We start from the raw sequence: 22500 nt of genomic DNA, 5'->3' as shown, positions 1-22500 counted from the left end.
CACTGTGGACTCATATATATCTGTGTATACTCATTGTGGACTCATATCTGTGTATACTCACTGTGGACTCATATCTGTGTATTCTCACTGTGGACTCATATATCTGTGTATACTCACTGTGGACTCATATATCTGTGTATTCTCACTGTGGACTCATATATCTGTGTATACTCACTGTGGACTCATATATATCTGTGTATACTCACTGTGGACTCATATATCTGTGTATTCTCATATATCTGTGTATTCTCACTGTGGACTCATATATATCTGTGTATACTCACTGTGGACTCATATATCTGTGTATACTCATATATCTGTGTATTCTCACTGTGGACTCATATATATCTGTGTATACTCACTGTGGACTCATATATATCTGTGTATACTCACTGTGGACTCATATATCTGTGTATACTCACTGTGGACTCATATATATCTGTGTATACTCATTGTGGACTCATATCTGTGTATACTCACTGTGGACTCATATCTGTGTATTCTCACTGTGGACTCATATATATCTGTGTATACTCACTGTGGACTCATATATCTGTGTATTCTCACTGTGGACTCATATATATCTGTGTATACTCACTGTGGACTCATATCTGTGTATACTCACTGTGGACTCATATCTGTGTATTCTCACTGTGGACTCATATATATTTGTGTGTATTCTCACTGTGGACTCATATATATTTGTGTATACTCACTGTGGACTCATATATCTGTGTATTCTCACTGTGGACTCGTATATCTGTGAGAGAGAGACACGACGATGTTTGTGTATTCTCACTGTGGACTCATATATTTGTGTATACTCACTGTGGACTCATATATCTGTGTATTCTCACTGTGGACTCATATATCTGTGTATACTCATATATCTGTGTATTCTCACTGTGGACTCATATATATCTGTGTATACTCATATATCTGTGTATTCTCACTGTGGACTCATATATATCTGTGTATACTCACTGTGGACTCATATATCTGTGTATACTCACTGTGGACTCATATCTGTGTATACTCACTGTGGACTCATATATCTGTGTATTCTCACTGTGGACTCATATATATCTGTGTATACTCATATATCTGTGTATACTCACTGTGGACTCATATATATCTGTGTATTCTCACTGTGGACTCATATATATCTGTGTATACTCACTGTGGACTCATATATATCTGTGTATACTCACTGTGGACTCATATCTGTGTATACTCACTGTGGACTCATATATCTGTGTATTCTCACTGTGGACTCATATATATCTGTGTATACTCACTGTGGACTCATATATATCTGTGTATACTCACTGTGGACTCATATCTGTGTATACTCACTGTGGACTCATATATCTGTGTATTCTCACTGTGGACTCATATATATCTGTGTATACTCACTGTGGACTCATATATCTGTGTATTCTCACTGTGGACTCATATATCTGTGTATTCTCACTGTGGACTCATATATCTGTGTATACTCACTGTGGACTCATATATATCTGTGTATACTCACTGTGGACTCATATCTGTGTATTCTCACTGTGGACTCATATACATCTGTGTATACTCACTGTGGACTCGTATATCTGTGTATTCTCACTGTGGACTCATATATCTGTATATACTCACTGTGGACTCATATATCTGTGTATTCTCACTGTGGACTCATATATCTGTGTATACTCATATATCTGTGTATTCTCACTGTGGACTCATATATATCTGTGTATACTCACTGTGGACTCATATATATCTGTGTATACTCACTGTGGACTCATATCTGTGTATACTCACTGTGGACTCATATATATCTGTGTATACTCATTGTGGACTCATATCTGTGTATACTCACTGTGGACTCATATCTGTGTATTCTCACTGTGGACTCATATATATCTGTGTATACTCACTGTGGACTCATATATCTGTGTATTCTCACTGTGGACTCATATATATCTGTGTATACTCACTGTGGACTCATATCTGTGTATACTCACTGTGGACTCATATCTGTGTATTCTCACTGTGGACTCATATATATCTGTGTATACTCACTGTGGACTCATATATCTGTGTATTCTCACTGTGGACTCGTATATCTGTGTATTCTCACTGTGGACTCATATCTGTATATACTCACTGTGGACTCATATATCTGTGTATTCTCACTGTGGACTCATATATCTGTGTATACTCATATATCTGTGTATTCTCACTGTGGACTCATATATATCTGTGTATACTCATATATCTGTGTATACTCACTGTGGACTCATATATATCTGTGTATTCTCACTGTGGACTCATATATATCTGTGTATACTCACTGTGGACTCATATATATCTGTGTATACTCACTGTGGACTCATATCTGTGTATACTCACTGTGGACTCATATATCTGTGTATTCTCACTGTGGACTCATATATATCTGTGTATACTCACTGTGGACTCATATCTGTATATACTCACTGTGGACTCATATCTGTGTATTCTCACTGTGGACTCATATATCTGTGTATACTCATATATCTGTGTATTCTCACTGTGGACTCATATATATCTGTGTATACTCATATATCTGTGTATACTCACTGTGGACTCATATATATCTGCGTATACTCACTGTGGACTCATATATATATATATATTTTAATTTTTTTTTAAAGTTATTTTTTTGGGGGCATTTTCCATTTTTTTTTTTTTATGACAGGACAGTGGATAGAGTCTTGAAAGGGGGGAGAGAGAGAGAGTGGATGCGGAAAGGGCCACAGGCCGGATTCGAACCCGGGCCGCCGCGGTCAGGACCAAGCCTTAATACATGGACGCCCGCTCTACCAACTGAGCTAACCCAGGCGCCCGGACTCATATATATCTGCGTATACTCACTGTGGACTCATATCTGCGTATACTCACTGTGGACTCATATATATCTGCGTATACTCACTGTGGACTCATATATATCTGTGTATTCTCACTGTGGACTCATATATCTGTGTATACTCACTGTGGACTCATATATATCTGTGTATTCCCACTGTGAACTCATATCTGTGTATACTCACTGTGGACTCATATATATCTGCGTATACTACTTTACTTCAGCACTCTTTCACCCTCCATCCTACCATTTCACATATTCTCCCATTCGCACTGTTGTGTGTCCCAGCCGTTCTCACCGTTGGGTTTGAGGAACTTCTTGGCATGCAGGTAGCTCTCCAGCATTCGCTCATTGAACAACATGTAGCCCATGGGCTCTGAGATGATGATGTCAACCTGCTCAGGCAGCGTCACCTCCTCCACCTTCCCCGGGATGACGACCACGCGCTCTCCTAGACGGTTACTGTTCACCAGCACCTGGAGGGCAGAGCACACCTTTATACTGGGACTGGAAGTTCTGCCTAGGATGGGTCAGAACAGAGTGACCCATCTGATGTTAGCTAACTGATGTTAGCACTAATGGGTGTGTGTGTGTGTGTGTGTGTGTGTGTGTGTGTGTGTGTGTGTGTGTGTGTGTGTGTGTGTGTGTGTGTGTGTGTGTGTACCTCAGCGTGTTGGGCCATGGTGCTGGCCTCCACAGCGTAGACCTTTCTGGCTCCAGCTTGGGCTGCAAAGAAAGAGAGGATCCCCGATCCACAGCCGACATCCAGCACCACCTAGAGACCAGACATGATGCAGACGTTACAGGAACTTAGGAGAGACCATTTAGAACAACATGAAGCAAATCAATCAATCAATCAGTAATACATTACACCAGAAAAGGAGTCTTTAGTAACTGATTGTTTGCTAAGCTCTACAGCCCCTTCGGTAATGTTGCTACGTCTGTTTGCAATGTACAGTTTACAATTTGAGATGGAGGTAGACGGAAGTAGCCGATGACCGTCAACGCTGTCAGCTGGAATGACGACTGTGTCTGATCCTACCAGCTGTCGCTAGGTAACTAGGCTAACGTTAGAGTTGGTTGAAAACACTCGGAATCTGACTTCTTAATGTCTCCAGCTGACTCACTTTAACTTCTTCAACTCTTCTTTAACATAGACCCATTTTGGTCTTCTTTAGGGGGGTACAGAGGGTCTTTAGGGGGGTACTGATGTTGAACTGGGAACTGAGGTTGTCTGTTGTGCTCCATACACTGCAGCTGGCGCACCGCTGTATGATAGGCACTTATCTTGTTGGTTAACGGTTAATAATCGGTTAACAAGAGTCAGTTATCGGTTAAGAATCTTTTTCAAAATCAGCATCACTAGTGTGAACGCTTCGTACCGTACTCAGGCACGGTTCATTGATCTGTACTGGAGTCCACTTGAAAAGGTGGTCTGGAGTACAGTATATATATAAAACTGTTTCATATCGATGTCTGCAGCATCTACCAGTCTCATCCTCTGTCTGTATATAAACGCAGCATGTACCGATCTCATCCTGTCTGTATATAAACGCAGTACGTACCGATCTCATCCTCTGTCTGTATATAAACACACCATGTACCGATCTCATCCTCTGTCTGTATATAAACGCAGCATGTACCGGTCTCATCCTCTGTCTGTATATAAACGACCGTAGCCTAGGTGATAAAACAGGAAGTCAGGCGAGGGGTTCCTTGGAATATAAACAATAGTAGGTGATGGTGTTGGGCGATGTTTATTTTATGTAGCGAGTTTAATGGTCTGTGTCTGAAGAACGAGGGACGCTCAGCGGCAGAGACAGCGGGGGGGGGGGAGACAGAATGTAGAGTCGGCCTATCTTCACATCAAACTCGGTGAAATAAGAGTTTATTTCGACCAACAAACCAGAGTTGGTGATTGTTGGACAGACTAACGACGACAGTATTGGTGAGTTCTATTTAGTTTCTGTCCAGTTTGAATGAAGTGTTTTACGATGCTCCGCCACTAGAACAGCTGATCTCAACATAAACACATACACGTGGATGATGACGTAGGAGTACTCGGGTACGGAACAACTTTACTTATGTGAAAGCTGAGAGGGGTGGGGGTGGGGGGCATCGTAGTCAGGCGCGGTACGAATCAATCGTACCTAATGTGAAAATGCCTTCAGTCTATTTAAATGATGAATTCATAATCTATGCGGTAGTATAAGGTTACCTTGTCCTTGAAGTCGGTGTGGTTCTGGAGAATAGCCCGTTGGTAAGTCCCTGTCCGAACGTAGTCCTGCATCATGTTCTGTTGCTGGGAGAGGTAGCCATAAAACTGAAGAGAAAATAACAGAAACATTATTATCTATAGGAAGTCAATATCGTACAAGTAAGGACGTACTAAAATATCATCACAATTCCAGAAGTAAACTGTAAGACTTCCTGTCTGAAGTCAACAACAAGGTCAATGGGATTTTGGAATATGCTGTTAACAATTAGTATTAATAAAAGAAGAAAAACACATTTCCTCCACAGGAGGGGCACAGAGACACAATGGAACTAATGTTGACTTTACACACGACGACTTTTCACTTGATTTCACTGTCTCATACATATTTCCAATGTGGGAATAAAATCCTGAGAGTGTTTCTAGAGTTGTGGCGCGCTCCCGTGATCTCCATGGTTTAGTGTAAGGTGGTCCTAAAGCTCAGTCCAAGCTGTCTTCAGTCGGTCTTTTTCTCGTCTTGACGTTCCGATAAAATCAAACAAGTTTAATATTATCGTAAATTCAGTGAGGCGAACATTGTCAACAACCAATAGGAGCGCTGTCTCCAGCACCAAACAGGAAGTAGCTAACGGGGTAGAAAGTAAACATGGAGGAACTGGTGGAGTTGTGGAGTTAACCAGAGTTCCTCTTTGACGTGTACCACCATAGAGTGGAGGAGGAAAAAAGCTGCAGTCAGTATGCTACATGCTATAGCTAGCTAGCTAACCACTGTCCCAAACGGGGCTACTAGCAAGCTAACGTTAGCTACTGGAATGTTTGCTATTAGCCTAGGAGCTAACGGTACGTTTCAGCTGAAGATTGCTGGCTTCAATCATATAAATCTAGCTGCAGTACTCGTTATGATATGCTATGACTGAAGCCAGCAATTTTCAGCTGAAACGTACAGTTAGCTCGCAGGCTAATAGCAAACATTCCAGTAGATAACGTTAGCTTGCAAGTAACCCCATTCGGACAATGCTTAGCTAGCTATAGCATACTTACCGGGGATTTCTAACTAGCTCATTAGCTACGGTATCTAGCCTGTGAAATGTTAGCGAGGCCACGCTTTCTCTGCGACTGTGTGTTTGGTAGCTTTCTCAGCAAGTCCAGGTGCAGGAAAAGACGTGTCCATGTTTGTGGACAAAAGGAGACACTAGCTAGTTATGAGAACACAGGGCATGTCATTTACAGAGCAGAACTCTATTTCAACTTAGGTTGGACATTTCTAATGCTTCAAGGGACTAAATTATGGACGCTTTTTAAAATTAAAATAATTCCAAAAATTTCAAAAACAGAATTTAAAAAAATATATTTTCTAATGACAGTTGTGAAAATATAAATGCTCAGCCAAAAACAAGTCAGCATGGGGATAACTATTAAGGTCTGTCCTTAAATAATCAAATAAAACATTGTCCTGTATGAGAGCGTCTCACCTGGAAGTACTGTACAGCAGAGGAGTCCTCTGTTCTGTCGCTGAAGACGGAGCGCTCATTGACATGTCCCCGACTGTTCTTCAGGAGGTTATAAAACGACTGAAAGTCTGATGCACAACACACACACACACACAAAAACACACACATACACACACACAAACGTCAACAGTTACTATGTACTATGTACTTTCCTCTGGACCCTACAGTACACAACAATACACACATCCAGGGCAGTCACAGAGTATTAAGACAGTTCTGTTGAATGTTTGAACTTGTATTAACAGTTTAGAAGAGTTTAATGTTTCTGATACTCTTCATGTACCAGTCAGTTTATAGAAAGAACACAAGCTAAAGTTATGTTGTTTTCTTTGTGCTACACAAGGTTATAAAATGATGAGTGTGGTGATGTAGGACATGTTTTATAACATATTGCTGAAGGTCATCTACTCAGTCAGGGATAGTGATAACTAGGCTCGGGCAATATGACGAGACTATCGTTCAACACCATATTGACGTCACGATAATGATCCTCACGTGTCCACAATAACGCAAAGATATTCAGTTATCCAACACCTGTTATGAATTTTGCGCTATATTTAGTCTTTCTCGTTCTCCTCTATGCTTCACAACAGTGTTGTAGCTACCAACATGTAGCATACATCTGACGCTGCAGCCTACATAATTAATAATAATAATAATAATCATAAATTCAAATTATATAGCGCTTTTCAGGGACTCAAAGACGCTTTACACTATCGGGGGCGAAATGGTGTGAGACAAATTACCCAGGTAGCCAATTGTGCCTATTTGGCGATTCTTTGGTTTTACACCGAAGGAAAAAGATACTGATACTGTGCTAAAAGACTGGGGCTAAAGCTAACATGATACTGTGCTTAAAGACTGGGGCTAACGCTAACATGATACTGTGCTAAAAGACTGGTGCTAACGCTAACATGATACTGTGCTAAAAGACTGGGGCTAAAGCTAACATGATACTGTGCTAAAAGACTGGGGCTAACGCTAACATGATACTGTGCTTAAAGACTGGGGCTAAAGCTAACATGATACTGTGCTAAAAGACTGGGGCTAAAGCTAACATGATACTGTGCTAAAAGACTGGGGCTAAAGCTAACATGATACTGTGCTAAAAGACTGGGGCTAAAGCTAACATGATACTGTGCTAAAAGACTGGGGCTAACGCTAACATGATACTGTGCTAAAAGACTGGGGCTAACGCTAACATGATACTGTGCTAAAAGACTGGGGCTAACGCTAACATGATACTGTGCTAAAAGACTGGGGCTAACGCTAACATGATACTGTGCTAAAAGACTGGGGCTAACGCTAACATGATACTGTGCTAAAAGACTGGGGCTAACGCTAACATGATACTGTGCTAAAAGACTGGGGCTAACGCTAACATGATACTGTGCTAAAAGACTGGGGCTAAAGCTAACATGATACTGTGCTAAAAGACTGGGGCTAAAGCTAACATGATACTGTGCTAAAAGACTGGGGCTAACGCTAACATGATACTGTGCTAAAAGACTGGGGCTAACGCTAACATGATACTGTGCTAAAAGACTGGGGCTAACGCTAACATGATACTGTGCTAAAAGACTGGGGCTAACGCTAACATGATACTGTGCTAAAAGACTGGGGCTAACGCTAACATGATACTGTGCTAAAAGACTGGGGCTAACGCTAACATGATACTGTGCTAAAAGAATGGGGCTAACATGATACTGTACTAAAAGACTGGGGCTAACGCTAACATGATACTGTGCTAAAAGAATGGGGCTAACGCTAACATGATACTGTACTAAAAGACTGGGGCTAACATGATACTGTGCTAAAAGACTGGGGCTAACGCTAACATGATACTGTGCTAAAAGACTGGGGCTAACGCTAACATGATACTGTGCTAAAAGAATGGGGCTAACGCTAACATGATACTGTGCTAAAAGACTGGGGCTAACGCTAACATGATACTGTGCTAAAAGACTGGGGCTAATGCTAACATGATACTGTACTAAAAGACTGGGGCTAACGCTAACATGATACTGTACTAAAAGACTGGGGCTAACGCTAACATGATACTGTGCTAAAAGACTGGGGCTAACGCTAACATGATACTGTGCTAAAAGACTGGGGCTAACGCTAACATGATACTGTACTAAAAGACTGGGGCTAATGCTAACATGATACTGTGCTAAAAGAATGGGGTTAACGCTAACATGATACTGTGCTAAAAGACTGGGGCTAACGCTAACATGATACTGAACTAAAAGACAAAGACTAAAAGACTTAGAACATACAGTAACCCTGTTTGGCTGCTTAGCTTTCATACTTGGGACAAAAAAGATGGGGTAGAATTAGGCTTATAATTCACTTTTAACATCACAAGAGAAATGGATTTTAAGATGAGGATTAACTGATGTGTTGGCCCAACGGAATATCTCAGGTCAATCTAATAAAGAGTGGGACAGAGCTGCTAACGTTAGCCTCTGATAGAGGAAATACAACACAGTGGATGAGTTGATCTTCAACCGGGTTATTTGCTCTCAACCAGGAGCAGAACATACGTGCTAACTGGCCGTCAGCTGTAGCCTCTGCGGTGCGTTCAAATGCAACCTTTTTGGCCGAGACAAAGGAGACGTGAGGCGACTCAACGGTCGGCCTTCATCACTGCTAGTTGTCTGACGTCTGCATGGTGTGTCTGGGCCTTTAGTGTAGGGTGCTGCTCCAAACTCCACATGGAGAGTGTGTGGGAAGCACCGGCTCACTGCTTACATAACAAACAGGCATTTATACTGTATACCTAAAACCTAAATCACTACTTCAATAATTCACATTCTGTAAATTGTTTCCAATGTTTGGTTACACAGGAAATAATTTAACTTCTTCAATGGCAGCATTTTGACCTAAAACCATGATGATGTTTCCAGCAGACATTACAGTGGCTCAGACATGCAGTGTGTGTGTGTGTGTGTGTGTGTGTGTGTGTGTGTTTGTATGTGTACCTGCAGGTGAGGAGAACTGCAGCAGGACGCTGTTACAGCCCAGCGTGATGATGAATGACTGCTTCCCCACGCGGCTGCACTCCGTCTCCCTGGAAACCGAACACTTGAACACGCTCGCCTCCTCTCCTGGAGAGAAAAAGTTGGGACAATATGAGACATACAGCCACTGAACTGTGTCCAAATGCTGCTTCAACTTTACTTTGATTCATACATTTCTAAACTTGATGACAACATTTGACTGCTGTAAGAGGCTGACTTCATAGGCACCACTCATTTGAAAATGTGCATTTTTAGTTCTATATAGTTTTTTTCCAGCATTTTTCATGACAGCCAAAGAGTTTTCTTGCTTCAAGGCACGTTTGTCCTGACATTTCAATTTCAGATTGAACACAAGCTGCTCCTGTGTGGGAGAGCTGAATAAAGTGCACCTCCAGCTTCTTTATCTCACATACTGTGGAGGGATAGACACACATTCTTTAAGAGCTTAACTGGAATTGATAGCGATTAATATACAACCACTAGTCTCAGATATGTATTTCTTAAAATCCACATGTACCGTTGGTATCAATGTTCCCTGTTTCACGATTACATCGATTTCTATAATATGTCTACACAAGACAGAACGCATAGAACCAAAATACCCAGTAACAAGGCTGACAGCGTGCAGCTGGCGCTCTTCTATATGTTTCTTATCGTCAACAAATCCTATAAAACGTCCGTCTCCCAATACTTTCTTTTACTCTTCCGACCCAGTCTGATCCCTACAACCCCTTGGTTCCTACTGAAGATGCAAATCTATAAAAAACACCTCAAAAATATAGTTTCATTTGTTCTAAGAAAGGTTCTTTCCTCAAACAGCTGCTCACTGTAGTACGTACTCACAACAGGTGGAAACGGTGACTTTGTTGGGGACTATTTTCAGTGGCAGATTAATCCACATGTGGTGCTCTATGAGTATTATTGTGACATCATTAGTATTATATATAATGTTATTATTGTTATTGAGACAGAATAAACTACAGTGTGTGTGTGTTCATGGTGATGAAGGAACATGTCACCCAGTGCAACGATGGAGCTCTATGGCACACACGCACTGTTGGGTTCAAAATAAAGAATAAAGCCCAACTGATCCTTCAAATGTGCAGATTTTCAATCAAATCACCACTCATTTGCCAACGTTTAGTCTTTATCCTGCACAAATGTTGTAATGATGATGAAACTGCAGGACGAGTGTTTGTATCAGTGGGTAACCTCCAGGTCTGAGAGGTGAAGTCAATGGTGAAGAGCCTTAAACCTGCATTTTGTCTACCAGCCAGCAGGGGGCGACTCCTCTGCTTGTATAGCCTTTTGTAGGCTTCTAGCACAACTGGATTAAATCGTGGGATAGTTGTGGGATATTCTTTTTAGTTGTTTTAAATTAATGAACCAGCAATTAAGTTTATTAAGAGTATGCCTGTTTAAATAAAGAGCCCAAAGTATCATTCATTTCTCCCTATACCTACTGCGTTAAAATACATGCCACAAGACTTAGTTTCTACCATTTATTTAGTCAAACCTGTGTTGAAAGTCTGTGACCTGCTTGATAAAGATGGCCTGAACATTGAGACACTGGCATGACAAAAACATTAGCAAGGTGACGCATGTTCTGACTCATGATTTCCTGAAGAAGACTAACAAGAAGACAGTTAACACAGAGTGATGTAAAGCAGCCACTGGCCTCGGTAGACGTGATAAAACAGACCGTGGTGGTATAAGCACAACGTCTTGGGAATTGTAGTTTTAGTAGAGAACTGTGAGGCATACTAATAGATGCCATATTTGTTTTACAATACAAAAAGGGGCTGAATACAGTGAATATAGAAAAAACATATATAAATCACTAAGCACCTAATAGTAATATCATACATTGTATTGTAAATGGGGATTTGAGAAGGATCAGGCTTAAGCCTTCATAAATCATAAATCAGAGATCCCCAGATCTATAAGAAAAACAAACATCTCAAAAGAAGACAATAGAACAAAGAGCTCTGGAGGGGTATCAGGAGGGCCATCATAAACCATAGATTAGAAATGAAGAAACATCTTGGATTACAGCATAGCACTCCCACAGTCTCTAGGCTAAAGGGTATCTAGTGTCAACCTAATAAAGCTCCCTTTGATATATCATTCTGTCCATATCTCCCCCTCTTGGCAGTTTAATGTGTTCGATGCCCGTGATGAATGGTAGAGAGGAGATAGGGTGAGGAGGGCAACAGGATAGTTCATATCATTGATGGAGATCTTATGCTCACTAACCCTTTGTCTCAGCATGCGTGTAGTTTTACCTATATAAATCTTATCACATGAGCATTTTAATAAATAAATTACATTTTCTCTGCTACATGGGATAAACCCCTTAACAGGAAAACCTTCCCCGATCTTGGATGTCTAAAAACAGGAGTTTTCCAGGTGTTGGGGCCCTGGGCACAATGACCACATGGATAATTCCCGTCTCTTAGGCCCTGTTCACACCTGGTATTAACATGCGTCCTCAGTGATCACAAGTGGACAGCTCTAAGTACAGGTGTGAACACACTCAAGACGCATTGAGATCAGATCTTTCAGACCACATTCAGAGGTGGTCTGGGCCACATATGACCACATTCTTTTAGCAGTGTGTAGTGAATGCGTCCTGGCCACATTAAGGACCGCCTGCTCATCTGATGTCCAGCTGGGATCCACGGGATCACCACGCCCCTCAGGTGAATAAACAGGCAGACACGGGCGCTTGTCGCTATGGAAACGGCCTCTGTGCTCTACTGTATGTAGACTTGGCACGCAAAGTGTATTATTATCATACTGTCGGAGATGTGTCAGTATTTTTGTTCCGCTGTTTTGCGCAGAGCTGACACCCACACCGCCCGGCCGACCGCCCGCCTGTTCTCCCGGCTCTCTGGAGCGCTGTACCTCTACAGGCTGTTTTCTGGCAAAAGCAGCGGTTCCGGCACCGGGGGCGCGGAAGTCCCCGGGGACCGCCGGTACAATAACCTTTTATTTTGATGTTAGTAAAATGTACCAGAATTAACGAATATGTAGGAAACTACTACTGACATTCATGTAACATTACGTCCCAACGTCTGCTGTATTATCCGTGTGTTTACTACGTGTTTATTTGCATATAGAGCGGGGAAGTGAGACCGGATCACAAGGTCACTGGAGACGCATGCGGAGACGCATTCTAATGCCAGGTGTGAACAGACGTACTTAAAGTTGTTCACTTGTGATCGGATCACTGAGGATGCATGTAAATACCAGGTGTGAACAGGGCCATAGATAAAATTCAAGAGCCTCAAGACCTCTGTCATGTGAGATATTAGTGTAGAGGCATTCCACATCTAAGGTGGCCACAATGACATTATTAGGTAACTTTTAATGTTGATATCTTATTCATTAAATCAGTAGAGTCCTTAATGTATGATGAAAGCTTCTGAACATATGGTTTAATAAAATGATCAACATAGAGAATCATTACTGGCTACAATAGGTCGGCCTTCGGGTTTAACCAGGCTTTTATGGGTTTTAGGCAGCATATCTAGTTACAGGATGTTTACAGTTCAGAAAATCATATTCGTCCTTAGAGATCCAATTCAGTTCCAGAGCTCGGCCAGTGACATCTGAGATCTTTTTTTAGGAAAAATTAAGGGTGGGGTTAGCCTTCAGTTTTCTGTAAAAATGTTCATCAGTTAACTGCTGGTAGGCTTCAACCAACAAAGGCTGAGAAGTAAAACTGGAAGCATCCCTAATGGTGGTACACATGGAGGACACGTCAAAGAGGAACCCCGTTAGCTGCTTCCTGTTTGGTGCTGGAGAGAGCACTCCTATTGGTTGTTGACAATGTTCGCCTCACTGAACTTACGATATTAAACTTGTTTGATTTTATCGGAACGTCAAGACGAGAAAAAGACTTACTGAAGACAGCTTAGACTGAGTTTTAGGACCACTTTACACTAAACCATCGAGTTCACAAGTTCAAATATGTCTGCGACAGTGAAATCACTTGAAAAGTTGTTTGATGAAAGGTGGGCTTCAGTATTTTTCATGATGAATGAAAGTCTCCCAGAATTCTTCTGTATTGCTTCATTTAAATACTTCTCCAGGCTGGAAAATCCTCCTGGTGGTGCAGCCAGCCGATACAGACGTAAAGCAGCCTGAGCTAATCCAGCACCTACTGGGATTAAGAGCAGCACGGCAGATTAAGAAAGATGCATCTTCTGGGAAAGAAGCCATCCACGCACCTCAGTTCTCCTCCGACAAATCAGCCGCTTACACTGTTGACCAAGTGACGAGACTCTTGGTAACGTTAGAAAACATCCAGGACTGCTTACTGGCGGCTCATGTATTTTGGGTAGATGTTAATGTGTCCATGTTCCCCAAACACATATTTAATCTCAAACAAGAGGCAGAAATGAGGTGGCCAAACTCCAGTGGAGGAACACTTTCCTTTGCCACTGTTACCTACATAATCATAAAGTAACATAATGAAAATAACAGTAACTGATATCAATAAAGCTACGCAAAGAACAAAGCGAAGAACAGAGGAGTGATGTAAAACATCTCAATTAAAACATGAGGACTTGTTTCAGTATTAAAACCTCACGACTCCAAAGAAAACAAGTGGTTTTATTGTGAAAGTTTCCTGAGACAGTCTGCATGTGTGTATGATGGTGTGAATAGGTAGACTAAAACCAAAAACAACACAATAAAGGGATACTCCAGCCATTCAGTACTACTTTCCCATAAAGTCAGGATATTCACGAAAGAACGGTTCAAATCAGAGCAGCAGAGGACGTCCGGACTTGGATCCTACATTTCCCATAATGCCTGTAAAATGCCCACAACTTTCAAACTCCAACCCTCCAGTCTGTAACACAGGCTTTCCGTTTTTATATACATACGTATATATATATATATAAGTTTCCGCGTTCTCCGCGTCGTCTCCATACTTTGACCCTGCCATCCAACTTTAACAGACAGAACCTGGACTCATCACTGAACATGACATTCCCCCACATGTTCAGGTTCCATTGTCTGCGTTGTCGACACCAGCGCAAACGGGCCTGACGGTGAAGGGCATTGCAGGCTTCCTGGTAGCCTTATGCAGGGCTCTAAACTACGACCAAAATGATTGCATATGTGACCTTCTTTTGGGAGTGTGCGAGTAAAATTTGTACCTAGTCGCATTGTGCAAAATCTTGTTTTCCGACAAAATGCTATTTTTTTCCACAGCAATATAAAATAGATAATAGAGAGGGAATAATGACCTGATTATAAATGTTATATTTAAATAATCACAATTAATAATTAGTTTTTAATGCAAATAACCACTACAGATGGCAATAACAAAGTACAGTACAGTACTGTGTAGGCTACAGTAACCTCCCACCTCCAAAAAACAGGGTTCCCCGGAAGCTACGGTGTCATTTGAACTCTGTAATTTACCATGTATATAATGTTTTTCATGTTAATTATATCGAACATTGAATTACATCAGATCTAAAATGTTATTCCTTCATTTAGCGCATTGATTTTAAAAGTGGCAGATACAATTTCTGAGTGGCAGGCAAAAAAAATACTTACCTGCCACAGTGGCAGGAAGTGAAAAAAGTCAATTTCAGACCCTGCTCACGAGCATTATATACTGCAGGGTGCCAAAGTTTCGCTGTTTCCCAAAATGAAGCAGCACAGAGACTGGCTGACAGACAGGTGAAGAAAAAGAAGTACCACTTTCAGCCACAATGGCTAACACAGTACCCGTGGTTACGGTACGAGGGGAACGCTGTGCGTTTATTGTAGGCAATGTGGTCCGTCCGTTGCAGGCAACTCTAAACTTGTTAGTTAAAATATTTTGCAAATATCAAGTTTCGAGGCATTGTCAATGTTTCACTGGGGTATGTAAATTAAGACAACTATTTATTAGCATGCAAGGTCATTGATTAATACCATGCTGTAACCCAAAAAAAAGGGTGCGACCAAATCATGTGCTTGTGCTACCAACTGAGAAAGTTGGTAGCACCAGTGCTACCAACTGAGAAAGTTGGTAGCACCAGTGCTACCAGTGGAAAAGTTAGTCTAGAGTCCTGTTATGAGAATACACTGTTTACCATTGGCAGAGCATTTTGGCAAATTTTTCTTGGGCGCTACCCACATAATCAGCTGTGCTGCTCATCCCACAAATGAATGATCCTTACAAGTTGGACATCATGGTGAAGGTAAATAAACAGGCTTTCAAACGATGTAAAATACAACGCCAATTAGTATTGTAACAACAGAGAAATAATCCACCAAACACAAGTTTCCAATTTTTTTCCCCCAGTTTATATACATATACATAGATGTATATGTGTGTGTATATATATACATATATATACTAGGGGTGCTCATTTTGAAAAATTGTCTTAACCAATAACCGACCCTCGTTTATCGATTACTAACCGTTAACCGACAAGATTAGTGCCTCGCATGCAGCGGTGTTCCAGCTGCAGGAGCACAACAGATATTGGTTGACGGGAGTCCCCAGTTCACCGTCCGGGAGCGTTAACTTAGCAGCTACGATGCTGCGTGTAGTGTCGCGGACATGCAGCCACTTTCCCAGTAAAAGTCTCCACTGCACATTTAGTTTAGTTTAGCAGGTTGTCAGCTGTGTGTCTGCCCGGCATAACTTTAGCGAGTGTCCAACAAACAGTGTGTGTATTTGTGCTACGTTAGCAGCTCTAGCATTGCCGGAGGCTTTGTGCTCGCCACCGCACACGTAGTTTGCGTAACTTTAGCGAGTTCCGAACAGACCGTGTGTGTGTGTTGGCGTTGAGTGTGAGGTTGTTGGTGGCGTTCTAGCTGTGAACGTCGGTGTAGCAGTGTGTGTACAGTTTATTTGTAGGTGAATAAATGCTACGAAACTACAACTCCTCCGCTCCAACCAAGCGAGCCAGAGACCGGAGCCAACTTCCTGTATCCTGCAACTCCGGCTCCGCCTCTTAAGGTGGGCTGTTAAGGTGGACCAGGTTTTTTCCTTAAAGAGACGAGCCGCTCCTCTGAGCCGCTCAGCTTTTGAGTACATTATTAACATTTCTTTTAACCGCTTTAACCGATAGCGTTAATCGATTAAAACGCTTCATGTCGGTTAACAGTTAAACGGTTAATTATGGACATCCCTAATATATACATACATATATATATATACATACATACTAGGGGTGTAACGATACGTTTTTACAACGATACGATTTCCACGGTTCCGATACGATTCAGGACGATATTTGGCTCATCTAGAGCGATACAATACGATTCAATGATTTGAAATCGATATAGTAACTTTTTTTGCCAAAAATTCAGTCAGTGTGACTGTGAAATAAATATGTGATACTGGACAGTACAGGTTAGGACTCCTCAACGTTTTTCTTGTAAGGGAATCAGGGATAAATAATTATGGATATAAACAAGTGAACAACGATTAATGGCAAATACATAAACCTTTTATTGGAAAATAATAAAAAGTGTAACTGCAGAACCTGCTGATTCAGTTCTCAAAATACAAGGCAGTTTAATATTTAACAAAAAATATAATAAACCAACTTCTATTCAAGTTAAATGAACAGTGGATTAACCTGCTGCTTCTGTCCTTATTTTCAATATAAACAGTAAATCAATAATATAGTGATCAACATCTGATAGTGATCAAACAGTTGATAGTGATCAAACAGCTGATAGTGATCAACCAGCTGATAGTGATCAAACAGCTGATAGTGATCAAACAGCTTGCAACACTAATCATTCCTATACAAACGCTGTTTAAATAATCTGCTTATAGTAATCAAATAGTCCACCTACAGTGTTCATTTGGGCTCTTTTCATTCATGAAAACATCTGTAGAAACATTTTAAAACTATGTTAGACTAACGTTAGATGAATTTGTTTTGTTTTTTACATTACTCCCGTCGTGATAATCTGCCTCGCTCTCCGGCTGGATACGTGAGGCTGATGCTGTGTTCACATACAGTAGATATCATGACGGGGAAAAGGAAAGTAATTTTCTCTGAATGAAAAACCGACAGCGCACGGGGAAACCGCCTGTGAGAAGCCGCCCTCGTCTCATGCAGACCGTTGCCTGTCTCCCTGCAGCCGAGTAACATTTAACATTTATTTACTATTAAAAGTGCTTAAAAACACTTTCATATGACGTTTGTTGTCCTTAAATACAAGGTGCAAATCCTTAATATCGATACAATCGATTTTTGCGTTTCAAATCGATTTTATATCGATATACGTCTCCCGTGAAGGACAACTTGCCAAGTACCTATGGATGTAGTTGTATCGTAGGAATATAATTCCATACATCGATATAGTAGATGAATCGTTACACCCCTAATACATATAGGTATGTATACATACACATATATCTAAACATATACACATATATATATATATACACATATATATATATATATATATATATATACACATACATATATATATATATACATATATATATATATACACATACATATATATATACACATACATATATATATACACATATATACACATACATATATATATACACATATATACACATACATATATATATACACATACATACACATACATATATATATATATACACATACATATATATATACACATATATATATATATATATATATATACATACATATATATATATATATATATATATATATATATACATACAACAGTGACCTGGGGGGCAGCACAATCATTGTTAGAACAATAAAATCCAACAACACAAGCAGACAAATACAACAGTCACACACTACAAGTGTACGAGTGTGACATCCAGTTTGTATGCAACAAAAGAAACAGCTATAATGCACAAACAGGTCAATGTGAAAACCATCCAGTGAGATATTCAGGAACAATCCCATCGACCTATAGTGCCTCTCTCTCTATCCTTTGGTATGGATTACATTCCCCCGTACAGTAGTCACCAGCTCTATTTCAGCTCCTTCTTACTCCAGGAAGGAGCAGCGGATTTAAAAGCTTTTTAGCCTCGTTATGTTCTAACCTTTGGGACCAACATTTGTAGAACATTGTGGGAGTGCAGGCCATATTGATTTTGATTTGTGCACATTTGTGCACATGTATGTACACAAATACTAAGGAACCAGCCCAATGACCGATTTATATATAAGAGCCAACCAATGTGAAAGACATACAGAGATGTTCATTTAGCAGCAGCATACAGGTACAGTGGTGCACCAGATTTCCACAGCCAGTAATAAAACATAAAGCTCAATAATATACAGTATCCAGCTCCTTTAAGCACTGGTCAGGTGCATTCATTAGTGATGTGTCAGTTGTGAACGAGCCGGCTCTTTGAGCCATCTCTTTTAAGTGAACTATGCGAGCCGTTTAAAAATGTTTTTTAATTTAAGGCAGAATGATAGGATGATCTTCTCCGCGCCACCGGCACTCCATGCACTGACTGCGACTGAATGTTTTGTTAATGACGTCAGAGCGACCAATCAGGTGGTGACAGACAATGATCATACCATCAAGCAGGGAGGGGCGGGGGTGCGCGGTGTGCTAACGGTCTACAGATACAGAGCAGGAGGGAGAGGAGGAGAGAAAGAGAGAGGAGTGCGGTGCGGTGCGGTGCGGTGCGGTGCGGTGCGGTGCGGTGCGGTGCGCGAATAGCAGACGAGATGAGTGACAGTCGGAAACGAAGCAGCTTGTAAAATGATGGTATTCTGGAAATGTTAAGGTTTAGTATAATTATATTGAATAATTTAAGTGATATGTGCACACATACTAATCATAGGTCAAAACAGAGTAAATTTGGCTGAATTATAAAAGGCAGAAGTGGTAAAAACGAAGAGCCATTTGGGAGCCGAAATGGCTCCCAAGAAGAGCCGGGAGCTGGCTCTTCTTGGTGAGCTGAGCCAAATGATCTGGCACACTAAAAAGAGCTGGAGTTCCTATAACTAGCATTCATACAGAGCAGATCACCGTAATCCAATAAAGGAAATAAATCAAATTGTTCCTGCCTGGAGGGGGAAACAGGATTTGTTTCTAATAAAGAAATGTATTTAATTTAAGTTTCAGCTTGGAAGCCAGGTTTGTAATGTGTGATTGGACGGACAGGTTCTGATCAATAATGATACCTAAATACTTATCTTATATGTTGATAGATGTCAGTATCATCCCCCTCGAGCAGTTGAGACCGTAGGAAGATTAGATGGGAACTTTTTGAACTGAAGTTGACTAAAACGGATGAATCAGTGGTCTCAGACCCAATCCGAGATAACCCTGATGACATCATCTGGGTTCTTTCTCGACACTAGACAAAGCTTCTCCAGAGCCACAGAAGACATACAACTACAACAGAAGACAGACTACGACTGCGTTCACATGCTGAGTAGAACTAACCGAGACAATTCAACTGACCTGTCTGTGTGAAATCAGTGGACTCATCCTGAACTGTGCTAACATATCTTTCTGTCGCAGCGCTGACAGACGCTATTTGTGACTGCTGTGATCTGGAAAAGTTAAATGTTATGTTACTTTAACGACTGGTAACTATGAGCTGTCAAGTCTCCGAGCTTAGCTGCGGTCCATATTTAAAAGGGAATTCAATGTGGTGATTTCAATATTTATTTCTTATTTCTTCTAGGAGTGGAACGGTTCACAAAACTCAAGGTTGGGTTCATATCACAGTTTTGGGGTCACGGTTTAGGGTTCGGTTCGGTTCGGTACATTTATGTCACAACGACGAGGTCATGTTCTGATTTCAACATGCTTTTCATTTATTTGGCAAAAAATAAGTTAAAAATAAGTTAACAAATGTTTGCCTTAACAAAAGTATGGCTTCCATAAGGAACATCAACTCTTCTTCATTGTCAAATCTGAACTGAAAGAAAAGGTCTTCTACAGTCATTAGTGCAAACAAAAAATGCAGCTTTGTTATTTTCATATAAATATGATGTAATTATAGACTAAGACCATCAACATATATTGAAGCATAAGCTCAACCAGAACTATACAAAAAAAAAAGAACAGTATAACATACAGTATGTGTCAATTCCCTGATTATCATCTCTTAATTGAAAGATGAGTTTTTCTACTCTAACAGTGCAGTATTTGGAGGAATACGGTTGGATTTCTGTACCACTGTGTTATTTAACAATAATTTATAAATATAAAACACATTACAGGGATTGTGCTGCTGGAATTACTGTGTTGCTTAAGTGTCGGCGAGAGGGAATATTAAAGTACAAGTAATGTTACGTTAATAATATGCTGAAATCCAGCGTCCTCCACGACTGCATAAGGCTGCATATCTTTCACTATAAACCTCCCCGATGCTGTAGTTGTGTCTTTACCCTGTCTGAGTCTGAGTCTGCATGTAGAGGCTATTTAAATGCTGCGGGGAGAAGGAGCTGCTCTTTCCTACCCGACTCTCTCCTCCTTGTGCTATCGACAGACACACCGGAGTGTTGCCGCTAGCATCAACCACACGTGCTGCACAGTGCTCACACAGTCACCGTTTTATCCACCACTTTTTCATGGTAACACTAAATCCGTAATGCTCCCATAAAGCAGAGCCAAACGATGCTGCTGGATCCTATAACTGGACTTTAACGTGTCCACTCATTTCCTACTTCAGTTTCCAACTGAAGAGGAGACTGGGTCCATGGATGTATCAAGAGAACGACTAGGTCCCGCTTCATCAACGCGTCATATCTTTGGGGTACAACACATGCGCAGTAAAATCTGGTCTGCACTCGCCGGAATTGAGCCAATAGCAACGCACGACCGCAGTTTCAGTTACACTGCTCATGTGTTATACCCCATACCTCGAGACCCATGTCCACCCGTGTCCCAGCGTCCTTCAATAGGCCTTGATTTCTAGTGTGACAATAAACGGGAGCCTAACTCTACATGAAAAAATTACACAATCGGCCTCATAACTTATTTCAAATGAAAAGAACAATTCATACACGTCCTGAACCGTGACTAGCGAACCGAACGGTTCAGATTTTTTACCTGAACTGTTTCATCCCTAGTTTCTTCTGTCTGGAAACATTTAAAAATGTGTAGTTAAAGTGAATGTCGCCTTATATTTTTTATGTGGTGAAACATTAGTAAAGGTGTACATTTAAAAATGGAAATGATACCTCCCAAGCAATTTCATTTCAAATGTCATTTGGGATAAGAAACGAACAAGGGTCAGGTTCCAGACATTACAACTACCTAAGGACAAAGGTGGATTGGCTTTGCCCCGCCTTGAGGCTTATTACAGAGCAGCACAACTGCACTTTCTGGTCTGCTGGTGTGACCCTAAGTGTGATGCAAAATGGAAGGACTTAGAACCAAATCAAATGAACATACCTCTCCAATCTATACTGGGGGGAAAAAACTCTACTTAAGAAATATTTAGATAAGCCTACCAACTGGATTACCGTCCCTCTAAACATCTGGCATAAAAAATTTGAAAGATATGTAAGAATATTACGCTGGGTGGCTTACGACACTGATTTTATACCAGCCAGGCTAGATGGCAGATTTAAACACGAGACAAACAGGGACATCCCCTCATATTGTTTAATGGCCTCCATTAAAGGGTTAAACACTTTCCAACAACTCACAGGAACTTGTAACTTGGAGATATTACAAAAAGGTGAAAAATACTGGAAGAATTGGAAATCTTACTCAAACCTGAAGTGAATTGAGATGAGAAGTGACTTTATTGTATATGTATTTTGTTATGGAGAGCTTTGTTTCCTTCTCCCATGAATGACTAAGGGGACCTCTAAGACTTTAAAGGACATTCTGGGTCTCTAAGGAACCACGGACTTGCATACTGCTATGTAACAT

General features: G+C 40.8%; 1 protein-coding gene across 4 annotated transcripts in view; it reads right to left on the bottom strand.

Annotated features, from left to right (window-relative positions):
* The window catches only part of carm1 (coactivator-associated arginine methyltransferase 1), a 45018-nt gene that overhangs the window by 19712 nt on the left and 2806 nt on the right, over nt 1–22500 (bottom strand). For all 4 annotated transcript variants that reach the window (XM_074654984.1, XM_074654983.1, XM_074654985.1 and 1 more), the window contains exons 2-6: nt 9613–9738; nt 6590–6696; nt 5121–5225; nt 3567–3677; nt 3201–3378 (exon numbers count right to left, since the gene is read on the bottom strand). In XM_074654984.1, the coding sequence (XP_074511085.1) occupies nt 3201–3378; nt 3567–3677; nt 5121–5225; nt 6590–6696; nt 9613–9738 (627 nt within the window). The remainder of the gene's footprint in view (nt 1–3200; nt 3379–3566; nt 3678–5120; nt 5226–6589; nt 6697–9612; nt 9739–22500) is intronic.

The sequence above is a fragment of the Sebastes fasciatus genome, chromosome 13, assembly GCF_043250625.1.
Source record: "Sebastes fasciatus isolate fSebFas1 chromosome 13, fSebFas1.pri, whole genome shotgun sequence".
Taxonomy (NCBI): Eukaryota; Metazoa; Chordata; class Actinopteri; order Perciformes; family Sebastidae; genus Sebastes; species Sebastes fasciatus.
This window is presented reverse-complemented; position numbering and strand designations above follow the sequence as displayed.